The 22,212-nt window shown below is 43.7% G+C and overlaps 1 protein-coding gene across 2 annotated transcripts in view; it reads right to left on the reverse strand.

The window, feature by feature from the left end:
- Nucleotides 1–5,035: 5,035 nt before the first annotated feature.
- The window catches only part of SPC25 (SPC25 component of NDC80 kinetochore complex), a 78,724-nt gene continuing 61,547 nt past the window's right edge, over nucleotides 5,036–22,212 (reverse strand). For both annotated transcript variants that reach the window (XM_086937710.1, XM_086937711.1), the window contains exon 7: nucleotides 5,036–5,416. In XM_086937710.1, the coding sequence (XP_086793836.1) occupies nucleotides 5,289–5,416 (128 nt within the window). In that variant the 3' untranslated portion in view covers nucleotides 5,036–5,288. The remainder of the gene's footprint in view (nucleotides 5,417–22,212) is intronic.

The raw sequence follows: 22,212 nt of genomic DNA on the forward strand, positions 1-22,212 counted from the left end.
ACCAACATGACATCACAAGAATTCCACCAATAATTTATCTTGACAGACCAACAAACCCTAATTTCTTACAACAAGTCAATCAAGGTAAGGCATTGGATGAAATATCGAACTAGATAAAACATCAAGAGGATAGTTAAAAGGTCCTTAAAGTCGAAGAACTGAGGACCAACGCTCTGAATGACTAGATAAAGCTTGAGAAGCCACTCAGGGATTCAGGGATTTCCAATGAAGAAGTGGAGCCAATGGTGTTAGGTTGATACAGGATTATTGCTTGAAGCTGCTGGAACAGTGAAGAAAAAACTAGGGGGGGTTAATAAAACAGTGGTGGGATAATACTTGCCATCATGTCTTTATAAAATCTAGCCTTTCTTACACCAAGGCTAGGAATATCTTAATTTTATTACAAGACCGGAGGCCCCTGTTATGCCTGTCTAAAGCATTTAAATGACAGAGTTAAGTCAAATGAGATATAGGTTTGCAATAAAATGTCCTGAAAGTGTTAACATTTGGCTTATCTGCAGATTTAAGAACGTCGTTCCAACCCACTCCCACCAAGAAAGCCTTAGAGGCCATAGACCCCCCTGGCAGAGTGGGTGCTGAAGTAGTTAGTATTAGTAATAACTAAATACATAATCCATCTAAATTAAAGGTCTGAAGTTTGAGCGGAGAATGGTTTGTAAGGTTTCTGAAAAGAAATGAGCAATTGAGAGGCAGAGGACGTAATCAAATCTGTAATTCTTAGCACATAAGACTTTAAGCAATTTCCCACACACAACTTCGAATGAGAAGGGGGAAAAAGTGGTAATGAACTGACATCAAATTGGTCTTGGTGCGTCTGTGTATTTGAACAGTAACACCAAGAGAAGAACATTGGATCGAGGAGACATCAAGTGCTCTGACATTCGAAACACGCTTCAAACAAATCAAACACAAAAGCATGGTTAATTTTGTAGACAAATGTTTGCAAGAAAGAGCCATGTTATCCTTGCAAGAGATAAACATAGTCAACACAAGGTTAACATCCCATATGGTACTATAGTTGGGACTAGGTTTAGAAAATCATACTCCCCTAGGCAACAGACCAAAGGGTGTTCTCCTATAGGTTTCCCATTCATTCTGAAATGTTCGTCACAAATTGCTGATCAGTAAGCTTTTCCCTGCTCAGCCAATGAAGCTAGAAAATTGACCACCAGGGTTGCATTTAGCTGAAAGGGGAGCTGAACCCCACCCAAACACCAGCTATACCAGGCTGACATGTATAGTTTTGTTGTGCCAGGGCCCCAGGACTGATGGATAAAATGGACAGCTACTTCTGAAATTCCTGGGTTCTTCAGGAAGACCTGAAATCCTCCAAGTGATGAGGGATAGGGAAATATCTAAGATTAGGCTGTGACAGGTTTCCTGGGGGCTGAGGAGCAGGTCATGAAGGTGAGGAATTCTTACTGGATAGTCTGAAGATAGTTCTAGGAGAGTTGCATACCAAGGCTAAGCCTGTCAAAAGGGGGTAAAAATTACTAAAGGCTATTTTTTATCTGTAGGCCTGTGCTAGCACCCGAGAAATCATCACAGAAGAAGGGAACGCATAGGAAAGGCGTAGAGAAGTGTCCGAGGCCATGATTGAAGCTATGCATCCTGGCCAAGGCTAACCATCCGGCCTCCAGGAGGCAAGATGGGCATTGAGATGGGAAGCAAAAAGATCTGTCGACATTATGCTGACGATAGAAGAAAGTTGATTGAACATCGAAGGGTGAAGACGCCAGTCACTGGAATCCTGGAGGTGTCTGGAACACCAATATACTACAAGGTTTAAGTTGCCTGCAGGATACTTCGCCCTGAAAGAAAGATGTATTCAAAGGCAAATTTCCCAGAGACTTTTGGCTTGGACTGCTAGAGGTTTGGATTTTGTGCCCTCTAGGTGGTTTATATATCTGACCGCTGACAGATTGTCCATTATTAAAAGAATTGTACATTGTATCCTGTCTTTTGCAAAGGCCTGGATCGCAAAGGAACCTGCAAGCATCTCTAAACAATTGATGTTAATGTTCAACTCCTAAGAAGACAATATACCGCCAATCGAGAACTGACCACATCTTGTGCCCCAACCCGTCTGACTTGCAGAAGATTCTAAGACAAGATTTGGGGCAGCAGAGAAAAATGTTCTCCCATTCCAGGCATCTAAGTGGTTCAGCCATCATGGGAGTTCTTCTTTGGAAACCGGATCTAAAGTTATGGAATCTGAATCAGTGCTTAATTTGTAAAATAAGTGCTGGTGCTCCAAATGTTTCTTAAGAGGCCACCACCCACTGCCTCTGGCTCCACCATTGGCTCCAGTGATATGCACCCTATATTGTGGTCTAGATAATGATCGATGGAGCAACATTATAGGCTAGTAAATCAAAGACAAGAGAGGCTTTTGTGAAACACGTTTACACTTTGACCTTAATTCATGAAGCATGAGATTAGTGCAGGGGTGAGAGGCAGAATCCACATTATGCACAATGACCACAAGTTTCTGGAAAGCATTCTAGCAAGCACAAACTCAAATCTCAAAGACACATTGTACGTGCCAGGCACTCCATCAGTGAGTACACATAGCCAGCTTGAGCATCTTTCGCTCTGATAGGGAGTGCAGACTGCACCCAAAAGCGGCTCTGGGGCTGGGAAGAACGGCAAGCAGGTCTGAAGCGCCAGCACTAGTGAAGCCATAACAGGCTCTGCTGGTGCAGCTACCAAAGAATGTGAAGCAGCTTGATTCCAAAACCCTGAACATGTAGGGAAATGGATCCAGGGCAAAGGGCGAGCAGGTTAACACATCCATTTAAGGAGGGGCAGAACCTACCAATCAACAAAGAAACAGAATAGCAAGCGCAGATGCTTGCTATTCACTGCTTTATATAGCCGAATGTCCAAGATGGCCACAGTAACATGGAAAGCCTTCTGGAACATGTACATTTAATAATTATCGGGTCCTCCTCCCACAGGAGAAAAATTCCATAGCACTGGCCCTGTGAAATAGGTGTCGGTGCTCAGCACCGTAAACCACCGGCACAAATTAAGCACTGGTCTGACAATGCTAAATCCTTGTGGCAATGGCATATCTTTAATCTTTGCAAAGCCAGATAGTGAAGAAGACTGGGAAAAACCTTGAACAGAAGATGCTAGAAGACCCACTACGTTGAACCATACAGGAGCTCTCCCCCCCCTCCCAATACCCTCCCTGACCTATGGCCGCCCTGTATGACGGGTCTTGATGGTCGGCAAACACCCAGTCGTTCACAACCAGGAGTTGGGAGGTCCAATAATAATTTAAAACATCAGGGACCGCCAGTCCTCCATCGTATACCCCTTGCTGTAGTTTGGCCAATGGGGTCCTGGGGACTCCCCCTTTCCACAACATCTTACAGACATCCTGGTCAATTCCCCCAAATACAGTCAATGGAATCTGGTAGGGTGTATTTTGCATGATATAAATCTGTCTCGGCAGAATCCTCATCTTAAAAAGGGTTGCTCTACCCATTAGCATCAGTGGCAGGGAACTCCAGCATGTCCCATCTCCTCTATGCCTTTACAATTGTGGCTCAATGTTCTTCCTAAGGAATTCCATAGGGTCCAGAGCTACGTAAATCCCTAAAAACCAGAACCCCTCCCAGCACACCGGGGATAGACAATCCTGAGGCAGGTGGGGAGCTTCCCTGGACAGAGGGTACACCACGGGCTTGGACCAATTGATTGTATACTCGGAGTGGTCACCAAAAATACGAAACACCAGAAAAACCCTGACAATGGAAGAGTGAGCTTGTGCAATGTACAAGAGATCATCATCTGTGTAGGGGAGATCCGTTCCTCCCATCTCCCTGGTGTCTCTATACTCCAGATCAATGGGTCCTATCTAATTCATGTTGCCAGGGGTTCAATTGGCAGTGCGAACACCATGGGGGTCAACTGGCATCCCTGTTGCATGCCCTTTCGGAGTGAAAAGCTCCATGACACTGTGCCATTAAGCTTGACCCTGGCCTTGGGGGCTGATAAAGTAATCTAACCCACGCCCTAAATTTTGGGCCAAAGCTGAGCCTCTACAGCACCGTAAACATGCTTTCAAGAAAGACTCTTTTAAGAAAGTCTGATCAAACAAAAATCTTATACCAAATCAGCGATTAATAAATCTAAACTTTGAACCGCTATACAATTTGTAACCACGTTTATGAGATGTAAAATATGAAGCTACTATATTTCACATGAAACAAAGTTTGTATGACAAAAAGATAGGGCATTAGCTTCTTGAAAGATGGAACTGATAAGTGTAGAGTTTACCCGTTTGTACTATGATGTTGAATATTAAGTCACACTGCTCCATGCCATATGTTGAAGGCTAACCATATTGTCAGTATGGCTAAACTCTGTACAAATTTGTATGGAACAAAAAGGTCAAAACTAACTAACTCCTTTCCCCGCGCCAATCCAGTCGTGTTTTTTTTCTTTGTTTATGCAGTGAACATAAAAAGGAACAGGTGTGTATTGGAAGCCCTATAATTCTCTATGTGCTTTGAGGATAAGGTTCCATAAAAATAAAGAATTTAAAACTAGAAATGCAAAACTGTACTGCACTTGGACAGGGCCAAGACTTGTTTGCAAAAGGTTTTTTTTTTTATTGTGGCATAAGAGACAGAAATATGATGGAAAGGATTGTGGCACGGAGTAGTTACCAGTAGCTGTTATTTGAAGCATTCACCCAACAATTTTTGCCATTTCTTTTACTAGTGGCATTAGACTTTTGAAAGAACCACCCACTGCCCCCAAATATTTAAACTGAATTCCAAAAGGCAAACTTGTATTTTTTATAATTTGTGCAGGATGCACCAACAAGAATGACTTTCTGCAGGGTGGCCTTAATTTGAGCTCCTAGATACCGCTCATGTGTACTGGAGTATTGGATCCCATTTGAAGATTTTCTTTACTACAAAATTAAGTTACTTTTTTAAAATTATTTTTATTGAAGAAAAATGCTTGTACAATAAGAAATCACGGGCAAGCAAAGTATCAGAAAGAAAATTAAGTTTTGCAATTTATTCAGCCCATTCTCAGAATTACATGGTGACTAGTTTTCACATAAATTCAACATTACAAACATAAGTATACATGTACAAACGCTAAAAACAAAATAATAAAATGCAGAACAGTTAAAAATACAGCTGACAGAAAAATATATTTACAAAAGCAGCTTCATATATACAATATTTATATCGTCAATTTATGTCTGGCCTTTGTGATGCAGTCTGTTATCAATGTGCCTACTCCGTGCAAGCTACAGCAGTGAATGCTTTTCTGAAGTTGGCGAGCAAAGCAGAAAAGTTGTTGGTTTCTCTCACTTTCTGTTGAAATTCCGGCACAGATTCCAAAGGTGGGTCACTCTGAGACACTAGAAATAAACAGATTTGAATTATGGTTTAACTACTTCCGTTATTTTTTAAGCCTAAGCATATTTTTTTACGTTTACCGTCAAAGGTCCACAGCATCTTGAACATGATAAAGCCCAAATTTCATTCAATATCTCCTTTATTGCTCACATCTGCACTGTATAGTGTAAATTGGAGTGAATATATTGAGTAACTAAAAGACTGAAACTGCTTGTGATCAAATCGAGAATAGATAACATTTTTGAATAATTATCCATATCCTTATCGTTAGCATAAGGCCTCGCTTTCCTCCATTTTTTACCATTCTATTTGTAATGCCTTGTCTAGTAGGATAGAATCGTACCCTCCCAGCAGTTGCTCAGACTTCCTGAATAAAATCATTTATTTGGCTATCTTTTTTTCCAGATGCCATCTAATTTAGTGGTTCTTATCCATCTGACTTCTGTGGGACCTCCACTGAATCAGGACTGGTAGCATGGCGCTGCACTCAACAATTTCTATAATTTCACCTTAAAATCATACACAAAAATACTGACAAGTATACATACATTGATAAAATATGAACGTTCGCTTGTTCATGAACAAAAAACAAGCTAAAATCACATTTTTAATGGGTAGGTTGCAGCTTTTATAAATTTGGTTTATTTTTAAAAGTTGAAGAAATATGCTAGACTCCAGCTTACCACTTCGTTTTTTTAACTCTGAATACATACTCTCTTTTTGCCAACGCACACCAATGCTTTAACTGAGGACACACTAGATCGTATTTGCATTTTCTTATGCTGATCTAACGACTCATGCTAAGGATACCAACATAATGTTTACCTGCCAATGTCAAGTTACTTCACATTTATAGGATATTTTCAAATTATCTATCAGTTTTACATTTTTTTCATGTATACTTTAGTAAATCAGAAGGCCACCAGAGTAGACACCACAGGCCCAAGATTGAGAACTGGTGTTCTAATTTGCAGACCTGCATTAGCTCCTGCAGCTAGTCAATCGCCCACTTCATTTAGGTTTTTGCATTTTCGTTTAGAATCGGAGGAGTCTAATGTAGTCAGAGTGATATTAAAGTCCCCATCAAAGACAATCATTGGGCAAATGCTGCTTACGTTATCTTAATCTGTATTAATGGTTTTGAGTTAGACGTGGGGCCATAACTAGACACCAGTGTAAGCAGAATCTCATCAACAAGGGCATTTGCAGTAATTCATTTGCCTATAGTGTCAAACAAACTCTTATTTTACCAGCTGTATCCCCCCCATTATCTTTCTAAAGAAAATAACAGCTCCATGATGGGTTGCGGTTACACAACAATACAATAGGTATTTAATCCAACAGTATATCTTGATGTCCATTTAATTTTTCTCACCCTTGATTGCTGCATGTGTGCCTCTTGTAATATCATAATGTGCCATAAACACTGAAATAGAGCATCTTTTTCATACGTAGAATTCACGTGAATAAGTTAGCCGAATTCAAAATACATTTTAAACCCAGACATTGACAACTGTGTTTCTTGCTATCTCTTTGTACTTTTCACTCTTTTGTACCTACCCCAAATGGTTTTCCCCTGCCTTACATCCCTCTTCCAGGTGTTTCTTTGTACAACATGCCCATTGCTCCACTTCCTTTCAATCTGAAAGTATGATACTCTTTTCAGGCTTACTTTTCATGAGTCAGGCTTTAATACAGTGACTAATTTATGACAAGTATCCACTACAACTTAAGTTAATGGAATAACAATATTAATTCTGTGAAGTCTGAAAAATTGAATTAAACACAGTAATATTGCACTTACAGCAGTCTTTATCTTGTTTACTAAGCCAGAATAATACCTATATTTCTTCTTCAAAATGTGTGTTTTAATCCAGCTAGAAGTGAAAATTGTATTGGTTAATTCCATCAGTGCCTAAGACAACAGCTACCCGAAACTCACCCCAACCAAACCTGAACACAATTCTAGTTCCCACAAAAGAACAGTGATTCTCATATTAAACAATTAGCTTCATAGATCGGAAACTGATTTATAAAGCACAGGCTAAACTACAGCACTCTCTAATTTGGCCTTTGGCAATGCCTGGTTGACAATAATTCCCCATAAAAGCATCCTGCAAGAAGGTGCATGGCTTAACAAGTTATAAGATAAATCTGAGCACAATTACTTTGACCTAAAATGATCTTGCAAGCCCAAAAATAAGGCCGAATACATCACCCATCCACAAAGATTGCACATTCCCCTCAAATCTAACAGAGAACTGGCCGGCCAAATGCACTCACTTGGTTTCCTGTGTGTCTATTTAGATGGGGGTCCCTTCTTCCCATTGTCACTGTGCCAAAAGTATCAACTTGCGAGTGAAAGACATGGAAATGGGGAAGAAACTAATTGAGAAAGAGGGCTATACTATTAGCAACTGCAACATCATGGTTAAGCCACCCAGCATTCATAAATTTAGATTTTCTAGCCACCCTGATAATAAACTCCTCGTTTGACTCTTCAAAGTATGATGGGACATGGCAGCTTATTTAGTCTTTAGAGTATCCATGGCAGTTTTCACTCAGGGGGGAGACTTGGTTTAGAAGTATTCCAGCTCCTTTATTTCACAGACTCACACTGCTATTTTAGGGAGGTGGTTTCAGTCAAATGTATTTAATTTAGCTGCAATAAATAAGACGCCTACAAGCATTTTTCATTTAAATTATTCTTTATATAAATGTGTAAATAGGAGTTCTAGGATATTTCACTTTATGAATAACAGATGATTTAGCAGGAGGAGAATACTCAGCTAGTCTCCACTGCCAACCTCACCCCTTGACCCTACCACACAATACAATGCTACGGGGATCTGAACAGGGAAGCAGGAGGATCGCATGTGAATCAAAGAAACCAACACTGCAAAATTGTAGTTGCAGGTAACTTGTATCGTCTCATGCATGGACTCTTTCATAGATTCACATGCCTGAATCAAAGTAGCAATAATTGAGCAGCACACAGTGTACATTTGAGATTAATATAACAATTTAGAGATCAATAGTAAATGAGAAGAGGAATACTTTAATGGAAAAGATGACAAAACCACCTGACCAAAAGCTGGGTCTCTTGAAGAGCCTGCATTTAGACAATAGCGTCTTGTGAAAGTGTGGCAGCTCGCTCACGTTGTTGCTCTACAGAAGTCTGGCAGAGACACTTCGGCATAAAGAGCTGTTTTGACCTCAATATCTCTCTTGGAATGCGCTGGCATTCTGGAACATAATGGAAGACCAGTCATGAACTGGCAAAATGGATTAGCTGCGATTGTACACATTGTGATCCCTTATTCTGAAAGTGAACATTTGATTTGATAATGAATAGAGCGTGAACGAATGCTCGAAGGCGTCAAGGCACTGATGCTGTTAGTCCACTGTGGAAGGAGAAGAAATGCATAGTCCCAGACCTGGGGTGGCATTACATGCAAAAGAGCCAGGTCTTCAAAGCCTTATGAAAACGAAAGTGAGCTTTCGACTGTGTGTTTGCCCACAAGGAACCACGGAGTACGGCGGCGGCTTACTCAGGCACGCATGCTAGAGACACAAGAGACATTGCGGTGCTGCTGTGGAGCGAACTGAGGGTTAGCAGCCATTAGGGACGTGATCGAGCAGTGTCAATGTGGCGATGTTGGACAATGCGCGGGGAAGGTCGGGACGACAGTAACATCGGTCGTATCCCCCTGTGCGTGGTAGCAATATGCGACCGTGGGCTGCCATAGGAGGTGAACCAATATTGGCATAGCAACCAACGCGCATCCAGCGGGCTGCCCACGCCATCCAACAGGGTTCTGTATGTACGGCGAAAACTATGCTCGGTGGAAGTTAGCATAGAGCCTCTGCAAACAGGCAAAGCAATATTCTGGGAGACAGCCCCTACTTCTCCCCAGCCTCCTGCCTATCCTGCGGCCCTCTCTCAGGCTGTCGGGCATGCCTCCCGTCCGGCTGCCGCTTTGGGGGCCTCTGCCACTTCCGTTTTGCCCTGTGGTCCTGCAACATGCCGGATCTCCTGGATCACCAGCTGCCGTGTGTTGTGTGTAGCCCCCGATCGGCAACAATCGCCTGACTCCAATATGGCGTCCATTGTTGAAAACGGCCGACGGAGCCGATCCTGGATATCTGGGGGTGTACAGCACCATCGGGACAGAGGTGAGCAGCGGACCACGCGCTTCCAGGGACAAACCTAAAGGGATTTTCTCTCTCTGCAGCAAGGACATAATTAACACACGAGGGTAATCACCCAACCGTTGCTTTGGACTGCCTTTCTCCCCCCGGACTTGCAGCACTCTTCCTGGACTTTCAGACTTGGACCTCTGTGTTCCCCGCCATTTTCTCTCTATGACTCACTTCTTCTTCTACCTTTCTACTCCGCCTTTTTAGCGATCTCTCACCTCCCCCTCTCTGTCCTAGTGACCTCTCTATTGTCTCTCCTGATGCCTACTTGTGACTATCTGCTTCCCTCTCTGGTTTGTCTCACTTTCCTGCCCTTCTCTGTCCCTCCCTTGGTGATGTGACTTTAAAACCAGTCTTATACCCTCCCTATGTATATAGAGATAACTCTAATCACTAGTATATACAGTAGATGTGACTTTTAGAGTATATCCATGTGTATCCGTCATGACTTCAAACAAATTAGTTGTAAAGGGGCAGCTGAAATTCCAGGAGCCTAGTCCCGACAGCTCGACGACTTCGGAGGGCTGGAAGTGGTCCCCCGCTACACGGCGGAGGAGGGCACTGGACATCGAATGCTGTCTTATGTAAAGCGCTTTGATAACCTAATCGGTTCAAGATCCTGAAATGTGCAACGTAACTGATTCTATGTAAACTGCTGTGATAACATGTAACGGAACTGGTGTTATGTAAAGCGCTCTGATAACCTAATCGGTTCAAGTTCGCGCTATAGAAAACTCTAAAAATAAAAAATAAAATAAATAAATAAATAAAGGCAAGAGATGGAGTAAGGAAGAGAATTCTAGAGCTTGGTTGCAACCACAGCAGAGGCTCTCCCTCCCCATCTTACCCTTCAGAACTTGGGAATGACCAGTAGATTTTTCCCCACTGAACGCAACTGTCTAGATGGTATATATCGCTGGAACAGGTACTCAATTCCCTCAAAAGCTGTGTTGTGAAGCGCTTTGAGTACAATGCATAAGGCTTTGAAAATAATTAGTTTATTAACCGGTAACCAGTGCAATTTATGAGTTGCAGCAGAGGCTGAATGATATTTGGGAAGATCAAGAATGAGTCTTGTGCAGCATTCTGGACGAGCTGCAGCTTAGCTATAGTTAGCATATCTTATTAATGTTCAGGTAAAGCGCATTGTAGTGATAAAGCCTGGATATAGTCCATGCAGAGACCGCTTGTTTACACACAGGGAGAGAGAGAAAAAAGGAAAACCCTTCCTAAGAGTCTTAATCACCCAAAAACAGAATTAAATCATCCTGTTTGCCTGGAGATTGAAGGACAGGTTGCTGTCCACCAGAACACCAAGATTTGTTGTGGAATCAACAGGGTTGGGAAGTTGACCCAGTATTTCTGGCCACCAGGATTGGGTCCAGGTGGACAGTTGGCTACCAAACATCAAAATGTCAGTTTTATCACCATTGAGTTTGAGGTGTTTTTTTTACCATCCAGATATCCACAACCTGCATGGAGTTCTTAAAGTTGGTGGCTGATGCCTCTACGTGATGGAAATAATTATTTGTGTGTAAACAGCATAGGATAAAGCCTGTAACCTAAAAGATCTGCTCAATCTGGCCAATGGAGACACATTTAGCTTGAATAATGTGGGGCTCAAGGATGATCCCTGATGAACCCCATATGGAATAGCTATAGGTTCAGAATAGAACTGGCCCACCACCACCAACTCTGATCTATCTGTCAGGAGCTTCAGGGAAGAATCGGTAATCCCAATTTCCTGCAGACGGTCAACCATCCAGATGGGAGAGATGTCAAAGGCTGCGGAACGATCCAGCAGGATCAACAGGGCAGCCTGTCCATCATCCACCAGGAATGGATGTTATTCTCCGCAGACAACAGTGCAGTCTCAATCCCATGCTTGCTCCTGAATCTAAACTGGGAAACATCCAGCAGATGTTATTATTCCAAAAAGCCAATCAGCTGGGTATTCAGGTGTTTTTCCATGATCTTAGTGGGAACCGGCAACAGAGAAATGGACCAATAGTTTTTCGCGTCAGACGGGTTTAGGTTCAATTTTGAATAAAGCGGAGGCTTGACTATTGCGGTTTGCCAACTTTGAGGATAGCAGACGGCAGAAATAACCTTATTAAGAGTTTATGTGAGGTGAGAAATAATGATGTCCGCTCCCAGCTGCATCAATTTAGGAAAGCAGAGTTCAAGTGGGGAGTCGGAGTTCACACTTAAAAGATACTGCTCAGTCAGTATGTGGGCCAAGGGGGAAAAAGCAGACAGACAGGAGCCTGGGCTCTTGGACTGTGAAGGGTTTCAGGCAAATAGATGTGCACTTGAAGAGTTCAGACTGTCCAAAGTAGAGTAGATATCAGATTTTGGGGAGAAAGAAATTTGCCATACGATTACAGAAGGGCCTGAGAACTCTGTCCTAGAGAAAGCAATGGGTGCAGATAAACAATCAGTTTAAAAAGGTTTCTAGAGCAGCTGGCCAGTGCCATCTTATTACTGAAAATTGCCTGTATGACACACTCTGCCGTTCACCACAAGTCACCCAACTACCTCACTAACAAGCTGACTGTATCAGGAGGCTCAAGATCCAACAGAAGCCCAAAAAACCTCCTCCTGAAACCTCGTAGATTCCGGAAGGAAAAAACATACAAACGCTCCTTCTCAGGAATGGCACCTAGGATCTGGAATGCACTCCCGCCAGAAACTAGGCTTATCCCCTCCACTGTTCTCTTCAAGAAATAGGTAAAAGCCATCCTTATGGCTAAGTTTACCTGAACACTATTGTTACTGGAACATTGACATTACACGGCCCCTATATTATCGGCTACCTGAGTGTTTATCTGCGTTATACTCTTGTTTGATTGCCACTGGATCAAAGCCATTGCACGGACTCTATATTATTGGTTTCCAGTTTGATTACTAGGGTTTATACTATGACCTGATTGCTCTACCAACACCCGCTAGGGTGCTAAAATCTTATCCGATCGCCACTGGGGCAAAGACACTGCATGGCTCCTATTTTTTGTTTCCTGATTGATATTAGTGTGTATACTCTTATGCAATTGCTACCCTACCTTGCAACCCTCTCACTACCGAATATTATAATGTCTCAAAGAGTTTGTCTACCCCACCTCCTGTTTCTGTAAAGCGCTCTGATATCTGCAAGGATCTTGTTCGCGCTATATAAAACCTTAAAAATAAATAAAATAAATAAGATAGCTCTATAGCTAGCTCTTTCGAGCGGATGATAACTTTTACGCCATGCGCACTCTTTGATTATGCGTAAATTCCACAAAGAGTTTAACTGATTTTCAGAAAGACTTTGTATGGTCAATACAGAATTGTATAGAACATCTAATGAGTGCAGTGCTCTTCCGCATTTGCTGTCTGGTTCTGAAAAAGAGCTTTCAAAATAACAGGCTCACAGAGATTATAGTCGGAATGCAATTTTGCAATGAACTTTAGACTGGTGCCTAATAGTACACAGATTTTGAAGAATCCCAAAAGTGGTGGTTTGATTGTGAATTTCCCCGACTCCCCTAGCAGATGGGAGCACCAACAGTAGTTCAGTCTTCCACGAAACAAACCTGATGTCTGCTTTGTGTAGAGGGTCGGACATTTCTCTTTCTAATCTATTAAGATTGGTGTTTAACTCCCCTGAAGGTGCCTAAGTCTGACTGGTGGGGGACTCTGAACAGTCCTCTGAGAAATTGCTTCATGATTGTTGCTGAAAGGAGAGAGGATGTGCGACAGCCAGTAGGTTAACTTAGAATCGGAATAGTCAGGTGGCTGGGACGGCTGGTGGTGGCTGGGTTGACTGCCAATAATACATCATCTGTGCAGAGTGCTGTTGTAAGGAGTAATAAGACTGGAATCTGCCTTGCAATGACAGTTCTCTGCCCCTTACACCATGAAAGGATGCCTTAAAATGAGAGTCCTCTGCCCCTTGCACCATGAAACTCTTTAGGAGTGGGCTGTATGGGTGTCTAAATTGATCCGACTGTAGTGCTGCATCTCCAGGTTTGCCTAACAGGTGATCGCTGTCAAACTGCATGTTTTGGATAAAATGCTGCTTTATCAGCCAGATTTAGTCAATATACTGAATATTCTTTTGCAGCGGTATTGGAGGTAGATTTGGCTTTCACGGTAGTTAATTCTTTTACAGCTGTCATTTTCACCAGTCATTAGGACATTGGACACTATTGAGGGAACATTCCCTTATATGCAAATTGCTAAAAGGGATCAGTGTTAAACTTCTTTGATGGAATGTTTACCATTTATCAATACAAGAAAGATGAAGTCCGATACTCAAGCAATTTCCTACCCAAGTTTTGAAGGCAATCCTAAATTGTGTGTTAGGAATCTGGGCCCGGCTAACTTCAGTATTTTCGGGGATCTTAATTTACATCTTGATTCCATCCATGACAGCGAAATCGGCAGTTTTACTGCAGATCTGGCGGCTTTTCAACTGATCCAATTGGTAACAGGCGCTACTCATAGTGCAGGCCACTTATTGGATCCAATTTTCTCTAATATTCAATCTTCTAAGGTAGATACACCTGTACCTATGGGCTGGACCGACCATGCTTTGGTTGTCATGTCTGTTCCTCTAGCTGAGCCTTGTAACATCGATACCATTAAATCGGTCTTTAAACGCCCTTGGCGTAAGCTGAGGCTTGAGGAGTTTCATGACTTCCTTACCTGCCCTCCTCTGGGACTTCTGTCTGACTCAGATTCTGATTATGGTTCGTTCTGTGAGTGGATAAAATTTGGTCTTGACTCTTTGATTCCTGGTAATGGTTTAAGGGTCGCTCCTCTGCTTCAAGTCAGTGGTACAACGACTCCTTGACTGCTTTAAGGAAAACGTATAAGAAAGCTGAACGGAAATGGAGAAGGGACTATGACCCTAATGAAAAACTAGGCTATCTGGCCACCATTAAGTAGTATCTCAAAGCCATCTGTCAGGCTCGGGCTGCATATAATGCTAGTGAAATTAAGCTTAGCTCTAATCCAGCAAAATGTATCTTTAAGATTCTCAAAGACCTTAGATCTCACAAGACCATTGAATCCGTCATATCTACGGCACAACAATGCGATGATTTGGCACCTTACTTTGTAGAAAAAGTCCGTGCCATCTATCTATCCTTTCCTCCTGTCCCTTCTCATCCTATTTCTGCGCCCCCTGACTTTATACCACATCAGGTGCTGTCAGCTATTACTCTCATGTCTCCGGAGGAGCTCACCCGTTTGAGTGGGGCAATTAAATCAGGCTCCCCTGCTGACCCCTTGAGGCCTTTACAGTTCAGAGAATCTTTCTCCATTTTCAGGACCCACTTTGCCACATTATTAATACCTCCTTTTCCACCGGCACTGTACCTGCACTCTGGAAACAGGCTTGGGTCTCTCCCATTCTCAAGAAACCCACATTGGACCCGGCCAAACCGGAAAACCAGGCCTATTTCCCTGCTCCCTTGGATGGCTAAGGTGGCAGAGGTACACGTTAATAACGTGCTTACCCAATTTCTAAATTCCAATCATATCTTGGACAGCTCCCAAAATGGGTTTCAATCGAGGCATAGTACAGAAACCGCCCTCCTGGCCACCACTGAGCATCTGCGGTATATTCTTGACGCCGGTCAAAGTGCTGCACTTATTTTTGTAGACCATAGTGCAGCTTTTGACACGGTTTCGCATGATATCTTGCTACTACGGCTGGAGAAGGCAGTGGTGATAGAGTCTGCCCTGAAATGGTTCAGATCCTTTCGGTCCGAAAGATCATTCAGAGTATCCTCACCTCAGTTTCTCTCCCAGGCCCATTCTATTGATCAGAAGGGTTAGTCAGGGCTCAGCTTTGAGCCCGGCATTATTCAATCTATATGTCCAACCTTTGGCAGCGGTCGCCAGGCTATGAGACCTGGTGATGTTCTCATATGCCGACGACATGCAGCTGGTTGTTACTCTGGCCGAAGGAACCTCCCCTAATGCCTCCAGGTTTAGAGATGGGATGGTGGCTGTGGCTCAATGGATGGCTTCCAATTGTCTACAACTAAATGCCAACAAGACCAAGGTTTTGTTGGTAGGGAAGAACACCAACCTAAGGAGTCCGCAGTGGTGGCCCACTGTTCTAGGTTCACCCCCTACACCCAAGACGTTGGTAAAAAATCTTGGGGTGTTAATGGACTCATCCCTCAGTTTCTGAGATCAAAACACGTACCCGCAATTTTCCTGGTGTGGCCTGCTGCGGGGACTTAAACTCCTCTTGAAATTTTTCGATCCTACTACACATCAGCTAGTCATACAGGCCACGATCCTCTCTCGCCTTGATTATGCCAGGTCTCTTTTACTGGGGGCAACCAAGGCTGAGATCTGTTGGCTGCAGCGTGTTCAAAATGCTGCTGCCCGAGTCTTGGTAGACCGCCAACATTTTTGCTCAGCTGCCAACACCATTCGGATGCTGCATTGGATTCCCATTGAAAGACAGATTCAGTCCAAGGCCTGGTGCCTATCTTTTAAGATCCTGAAATTTGATAAACCCAACCTGTTGTGCAACTTGCTTACGGCATATGTTCCTACACGCAGGCTGCGATCTGCAGGGCAGCAGCGGGTCCCCGGGTCCCGGTCCGTGTCCCAGTGGGTCGCGGTCCCGGTCGTTAAGCGCAGTCGCGCGGGAGGCAGCTCCTTTCGCCTCTTGGCTGCGAGGCTCTGGAACTCTCTGCCGGAACAGATCCGGGGCATGGACTATTTACTTGCATTCAGGAAAGCTGTTAAAACCTTCCTTTTTCCTCCTGCTTAATTAGACATTTTTGCAAGCTTTTATGACTTGTATGTCTGTGTGTCTCTTCTCACTTCTTAGCTACAGCGCCGGGACGCCCCTTTGCTGGGGCAACTGTGAGCTATACAAGTTTTATTAACACAACATAACATAACAAAGCTGTGAAGAGAAGACTAACGTGTTTAAACTTGGAGTTAGATTCATTGCCAGCAGACACGCCAAACAACTTGGACTTTTAACGACCAAGTATTTGACCATGTTCCCCCTTGTTTGTTCCGATAGTACATGCTGGTTGTATTGTCTATTCGTAATAGAACTCTGTGCACAGCACGGGTAGGGGAGCTTTGAGGGAGAGATTGACTGCCTTGAGCTTGAGAATGTTATGTGGTAGTTGTTGTTGTTGTAGCGGTGACCACTGACACTAAATTGTCAGATCGTGCAGATGTGCTCCCCACCTCGTCAGAGGTATAAGTCATCCTGGTCTGAATAGGAAGTAATTGATGGAATGGGTCTCTTCTGAGTAGTCCGTCTATTGAGCCATCACTGAAACTACTATTTGGCTTGTTGATTCAAGCAGATTTTGTCTTCCAAGTCGCTGTGATATTGCGACCATTGGCCTTTAGAGCATTGTTGCAGTGTTCTTATGTAAAGACTGCCATTTATGCTGAGGCACAGTCAATAGGAAGGGATGATCCATATCCCCCTTGCTATTCGCGATAGCTATGGAGCCAGACTCTGCCTGGAGGGTAAGGCACTGGGAACTCCTTGGATGGTACATCCCACGTGGTATCCTTGTATGCAGAGGACCTACTTCTTTACATTTGTGACATCCTCTCAGATCTCTCCCAAATACACACTACGCTTCAGGCATTTGCACAGGCAGCCGGTTTCCAAGTCAACCGGGCTAAGTTATGTGTGTGCTAGCTACGTTGCAAGATAACTCCGCTCGAGGTGAAAATTGGGGGAACTTTATTGGACTGGGGCGAGGGGGGTGCGAGGCAGTTTGATATCTCAGAGTTCGTCTCTACCAATAACAAACCGTACAAATTTGAAGGTAACCTCGGAAGAGCCTTTTCTGTCCTAAAATTGTACATGCAGTTCTGGAAAAACCTTCCCTGCCGAAAATGATAGTTTTGCCCAGTCAGTGCGTGGGTCAAGGGGGAAAAAGCAGACAGATAGCCCTTCACAGTCCAGGAGCCAGGACTCCTAAGGGCTACATAGATGTCCACTTGAAGAGTTGACCTTAAATATGTGTGTACACGACCTGTGTGCACATCCCAGTGTTTGGGCACTCCCTCTGGTTCATCAAATATGAATAGACTCCATTAAGTTTTTCAAAATTTCTTTAATTTGAGTATGTTGTCTTTAGCCTTTCATTAGTGGATTGATTTCATCAACTTAAATGGCTTTATCGTGAATCATAGTCGCTCCAATGCATTTCGGGCCAGATGCCCTTTCTCAAGGAGCTCTGAAAACAAGAACGATCTGCGTTTGCATCAAATTACATAAAAATATATGACAATGTGCAATATGTGGGTCATAACAACACCCATTTCCCAGTGATAGTGATAGGAATTAATGAAAACACAAGCGGTGCATATGTAATAGGTGGGGTGAATATGGGTTGAAATACCGGGTTGCTTGGTAGTGCAGGTATATTGAAAAGGGCGCACCCTGGGATGGTGGGAGCGGGTCGTTTAACAAGTCAAAAGACGGGGGGTAAGAAAAGGAACAATGAGAAACGCTCACGTGTTTGTTCAGCTATCATTAGGTGCTGAAAAGAACAAGGTACGAAAAGTCAGCGTTTAAAGTAGCAGTAAACGCGGTAATTATTGACATTGAATAAATCGGCTGGCAAGGATTGATCTGCGCGCTTACCGAAAAAGGATTCAGAAATGGGACTGCCGAGGTCTCCGTGTCTGCTAGCTGCTAGGCAAAGCTGCCGAGCCGGTGGGTTTGTCAGTCACGGCGGGAACAATAAATAAACATAAACTAAGGACTCGCGCTGACAGCGTGTGGTAGTGTGGTAGTGAAAATCAACAAAGGACAAACCGTGGGTGAAATAAGTGGGCCATCTTGGAACAGGCATAGTGGGGACGGGGTGAAGGAGATCAAGGAGAGATGCAATGAATGAATTACAGAGACGTGACGTGAAAACACGAAAATAAAGGATAGTATAATGGAAGTGGTATTTATTGTTCCCGCCTGCAAAGTCACGCTCCCCTGAATCCCTTTTGGCCACTGACCTGAGGAGCTGGCATGAGAAATCCTGGATCACAGCAGGTGACATATTTGCAGATTGCCACCACCTTTCTTTCGATCAACTAATTCTGGACTGCACTCTTCCGAGTTGCAGTATCGAACACACCCGCAGCTACACAATATGTGCCATGCCCTCTGGTTCACACTGGACGAAGAACCCCAGACACTCCAGAATACAGACACTTTTACACATCGGGTCGGGACATCACCTGATAACACAGATACACAAAGCAGTAAGCGAGCACATGAGGATCTCACTGACAGCCCTACGGGGCAAAAGGAAAGATGGTATCGGATGGGCGCTTAATGACACTGAAGGGGACCAGGCCTTGGAATTTCCCAGAGTGTCTTGAAATGCTCAGTTTAAAAGCATACAAATTCACAATTTTAGACAGGACTTACCTGATGTCAGAACAACTCAACCACTCTTCCCTAATGCACACCTGAGCTGCCCCTGCTGCCACTCACCTTCTGCTGACCTGCAACATATGGAGTGGTCTTACCTTGCCCTGTGTGTATATTGGCATTCTGTACAGAACACATTAAAAGAGGTTACAGAGTTCACGGACATCATATGGGAGGCATGGGAAACGCCACGAGGTGAAACCACGCTGTGCCGGCATGGCTCTACTATTCGCTAAAGGTCCTCACCCTAAAGTGTTGAGCAGATAAATAGCCAACAGTAGTTGCTTGGCAAGAAGTGCTACTGAAATGGGTAAGGGACAAGAGTGAGGCCATGAGTTATGAAGAGGTTCAACACATTTGCAAAAGGCCAATTTCTATGGCCTTGGATGCAATCTTAGATAACTTCCTGAAACTCACTCGGAATGAGGATCTACCCCCATGAACCCTGGCACCCAAGCAGACACTACACATACCCCACCTACCATCTCTCCCGCTCTCACGACCCCCCCATCCTCTGGTAAGCCTGGCCTGCCTTTGCTAACTCTGCCCAACAGGAGTCCTCCCATACCAGGGTGCACCTCATTAGCTTCCCCTGCCACATCTCATCAGCACTTGGGGCAGCTGTAACCCTACCCTGTCAAATATTCAACCCCAATGCCAACCACTGCACATTTGAACCCTTGATCCAGTTCTACTCTATCAACCTTCATACATAATCCCCCCCAGGACGCTCACCCCCAGCCGAGTCCGCATCGCCATCCCTCCCTTCCTTAATTTGGGTGCACTCCCTCAGCTAGCCAGAATGAGTCATTACAGAGTACTTACCTGACACACCAACCATTCTCCTCCAAGATTGAACTGTCCTGATGGCTGCATAACTAAAATCCATTGCCTTGCAAATTTGTAATCATCAAGTAGCCGCATCACTGTGGCCCAGCACTGTTTTTTTTAATGCCAAGCATGACATGTGATACGCTCTTGGTTTGTATATGAAAATCCTAATAAAGGTTGTTAAAACAAAAAATGTAGAGACTAGCACTGGGCACTAAGAAAACAAAAGTGGCCACGCACCCTAGCCCTGCCTCACTATCAGTTTGCAGCATGCAACAAGCTGACATATTTTAGAGATTGTACACACACTTTTCTCTGAAGGAAAACACTTCCCTGATGGTGTTGAGGTGCTCCCAGATAGTGCAGAATTAGAACTATAATTGCTTTCTCTAGATTCACGTATATGTCTAGTCTGTCCAATAATGCAACAGTGAAGGAAAAGCCCTTTTACGCCAGAGATGCAGATATGCTTTTATTAACCAGGTGTCTAAGTGTGGGTGGATGAAGTATATGTTTTTCTTTGAGATGAACCAAAACCACTGCCATGTATTTTGAGGTGTCCATGGGGCAGACTTCAGGCAGAATGGAGAACCTTGTACTGATAATTAACTTTGCCCAAAAGGAATCTGAGAAATGTCCCGTGCTTTCCTGCATGTGGGACCTGGAAATAAGCATCCTGAAGCTCCAGAACAAATCCGGTCACTTTTGATGACCTATGGGGGGAACCGGATAAAGTACCAGCAGCCCTGTTTTTTTGCCTTTTGATGTAATTGTTGGCATGTCTTAGGTCTGTCTATATGGTCTAAAGTCAAATTTTGAGTCTTTCTTGCGTACCAAAAAACATCTGGAATGAATACCATTCCTCTTTGTAATGGAGGATCTGGTTCTCTTGCATGTTTTTTAGCAGTAATTTTACTTCCACTCACAGATGGTGTAACTGATTTGGTGTTGAGGGAGGTAAGGCCCTCTGCACCGTAGGTTGACTGGTGTCCCTGCGTCAGACTTGTCAGACAGAATACTCTTTTTTTGTTCAGCCCCAGAACTTTGAGAGTATCCGACAAATTTTTCATACTCTACATCTTTTCATCAGCATGCGTACCAAGGAGCACAAATTCTGAAAACTGAAGTTTTTTTATTTCCAATTCTGCATCCGGTTTCAATGACGAAAGGCAAAGCCATGATGCATAAGGTAGTGATATGCTGTGACAAAGTGCAGTCGCAGCTACATGAGCTGTGTCAATAGCTGCACTAATGACTTGTTTGGATAAAACCGGTCCTTCTTTTAAGACCTCTAGAAAGTATTGCCTCCTGTCTTTACGCAGAGGACCTGCAAAACGGAGCAAGGAATCCGAACGTATTTCTGAAGAGACTAGCAGATTACAGACTACTGCTGCTAAACCAGAGACCTTCATGTCCACCGCCTCCATGTTTTTGCTCTGCTTCTCAGGTGGTACCAATTTTTCTGTGGCCGATGGTGTAGTTTGCGGACAGCAGAGACTAAGAGTCAGGATTTGGTTCCTGTCGAAGAAATACAGATTTGTATTTCTTGAGGAGATATGATGTAGCAGTTTTTAAAGTGGCTAGTGTTATAAATTTCTCCTCTACAATTTCTGCGAAGTCTGGGACCAATGGCAGAGCAGGTTTCGGAGAAGCTCGATGTTGCAATGTCTCCATTATAACCGAGTCAATGGTGTGAGTAACCATTTTGTATATGGAGTTGTGATGCACTTCTGACCAGGACATAAATATCATTCACTGGAAATGAACGTCGTGGAGAGAATGGTGGCGAAATGGGTGTGTCGGATGTACCTAAAGTATGATAGCTGGATGTACTTTGAGAGGTGTAAGGTGTTCTTGTACATTTACATCGCTCAGGAGTACGCGCATGACACACAGGTGCAATAGGATAGGTCAATCATGAAACCGTTGATGGAGCAGAGTCCCTTGTAGTTAAATTAGTTCCAAGGTTGAAAAAAAAACAGTAGGCAATGAGAGGTTCTGAACCGGTGGTAGAACCAGTGGTTGCAGAGATTCTTGTAATGGATCCTCTGCTGGTATGACCAGTCTGGGTCCTGCTGCATAAATGGGCTCTTCGCCCACAGATGGCAGCATCAGAGTGGATGGAAGAGACCTTATGAAATGAGGCTAATGAGTGCATCAATATTGATCTTCGCCGTCAACCCCAGGTTTGACTCAAGAGAGAAAGACATACCCGTGGCGAGAGATGGGGACCTCTTAAGGTCAAAGCTGGTACAGTTGATTGCCATGACATCAAGTGATATTATGGAGTTGCCGCTGTTGAACGAGTCATCCACGTCATCTAGGAATGGTGCGATCAGG

The sequence above is a fragment of the Lissotriton vulgaris genome, chromosome 9 (assembly GCF_964263255.1).
Source record: "Lissotriton vulgaris chromosome 9, aLisVul1.2, whole genome shotgun sequence".
Lineage (NCBI taxonomy): Eukaryota > Metazoa > Chordata > Amphibia > Caudata > Salamandridae > Lissotriton > Lissotriton vulgaris.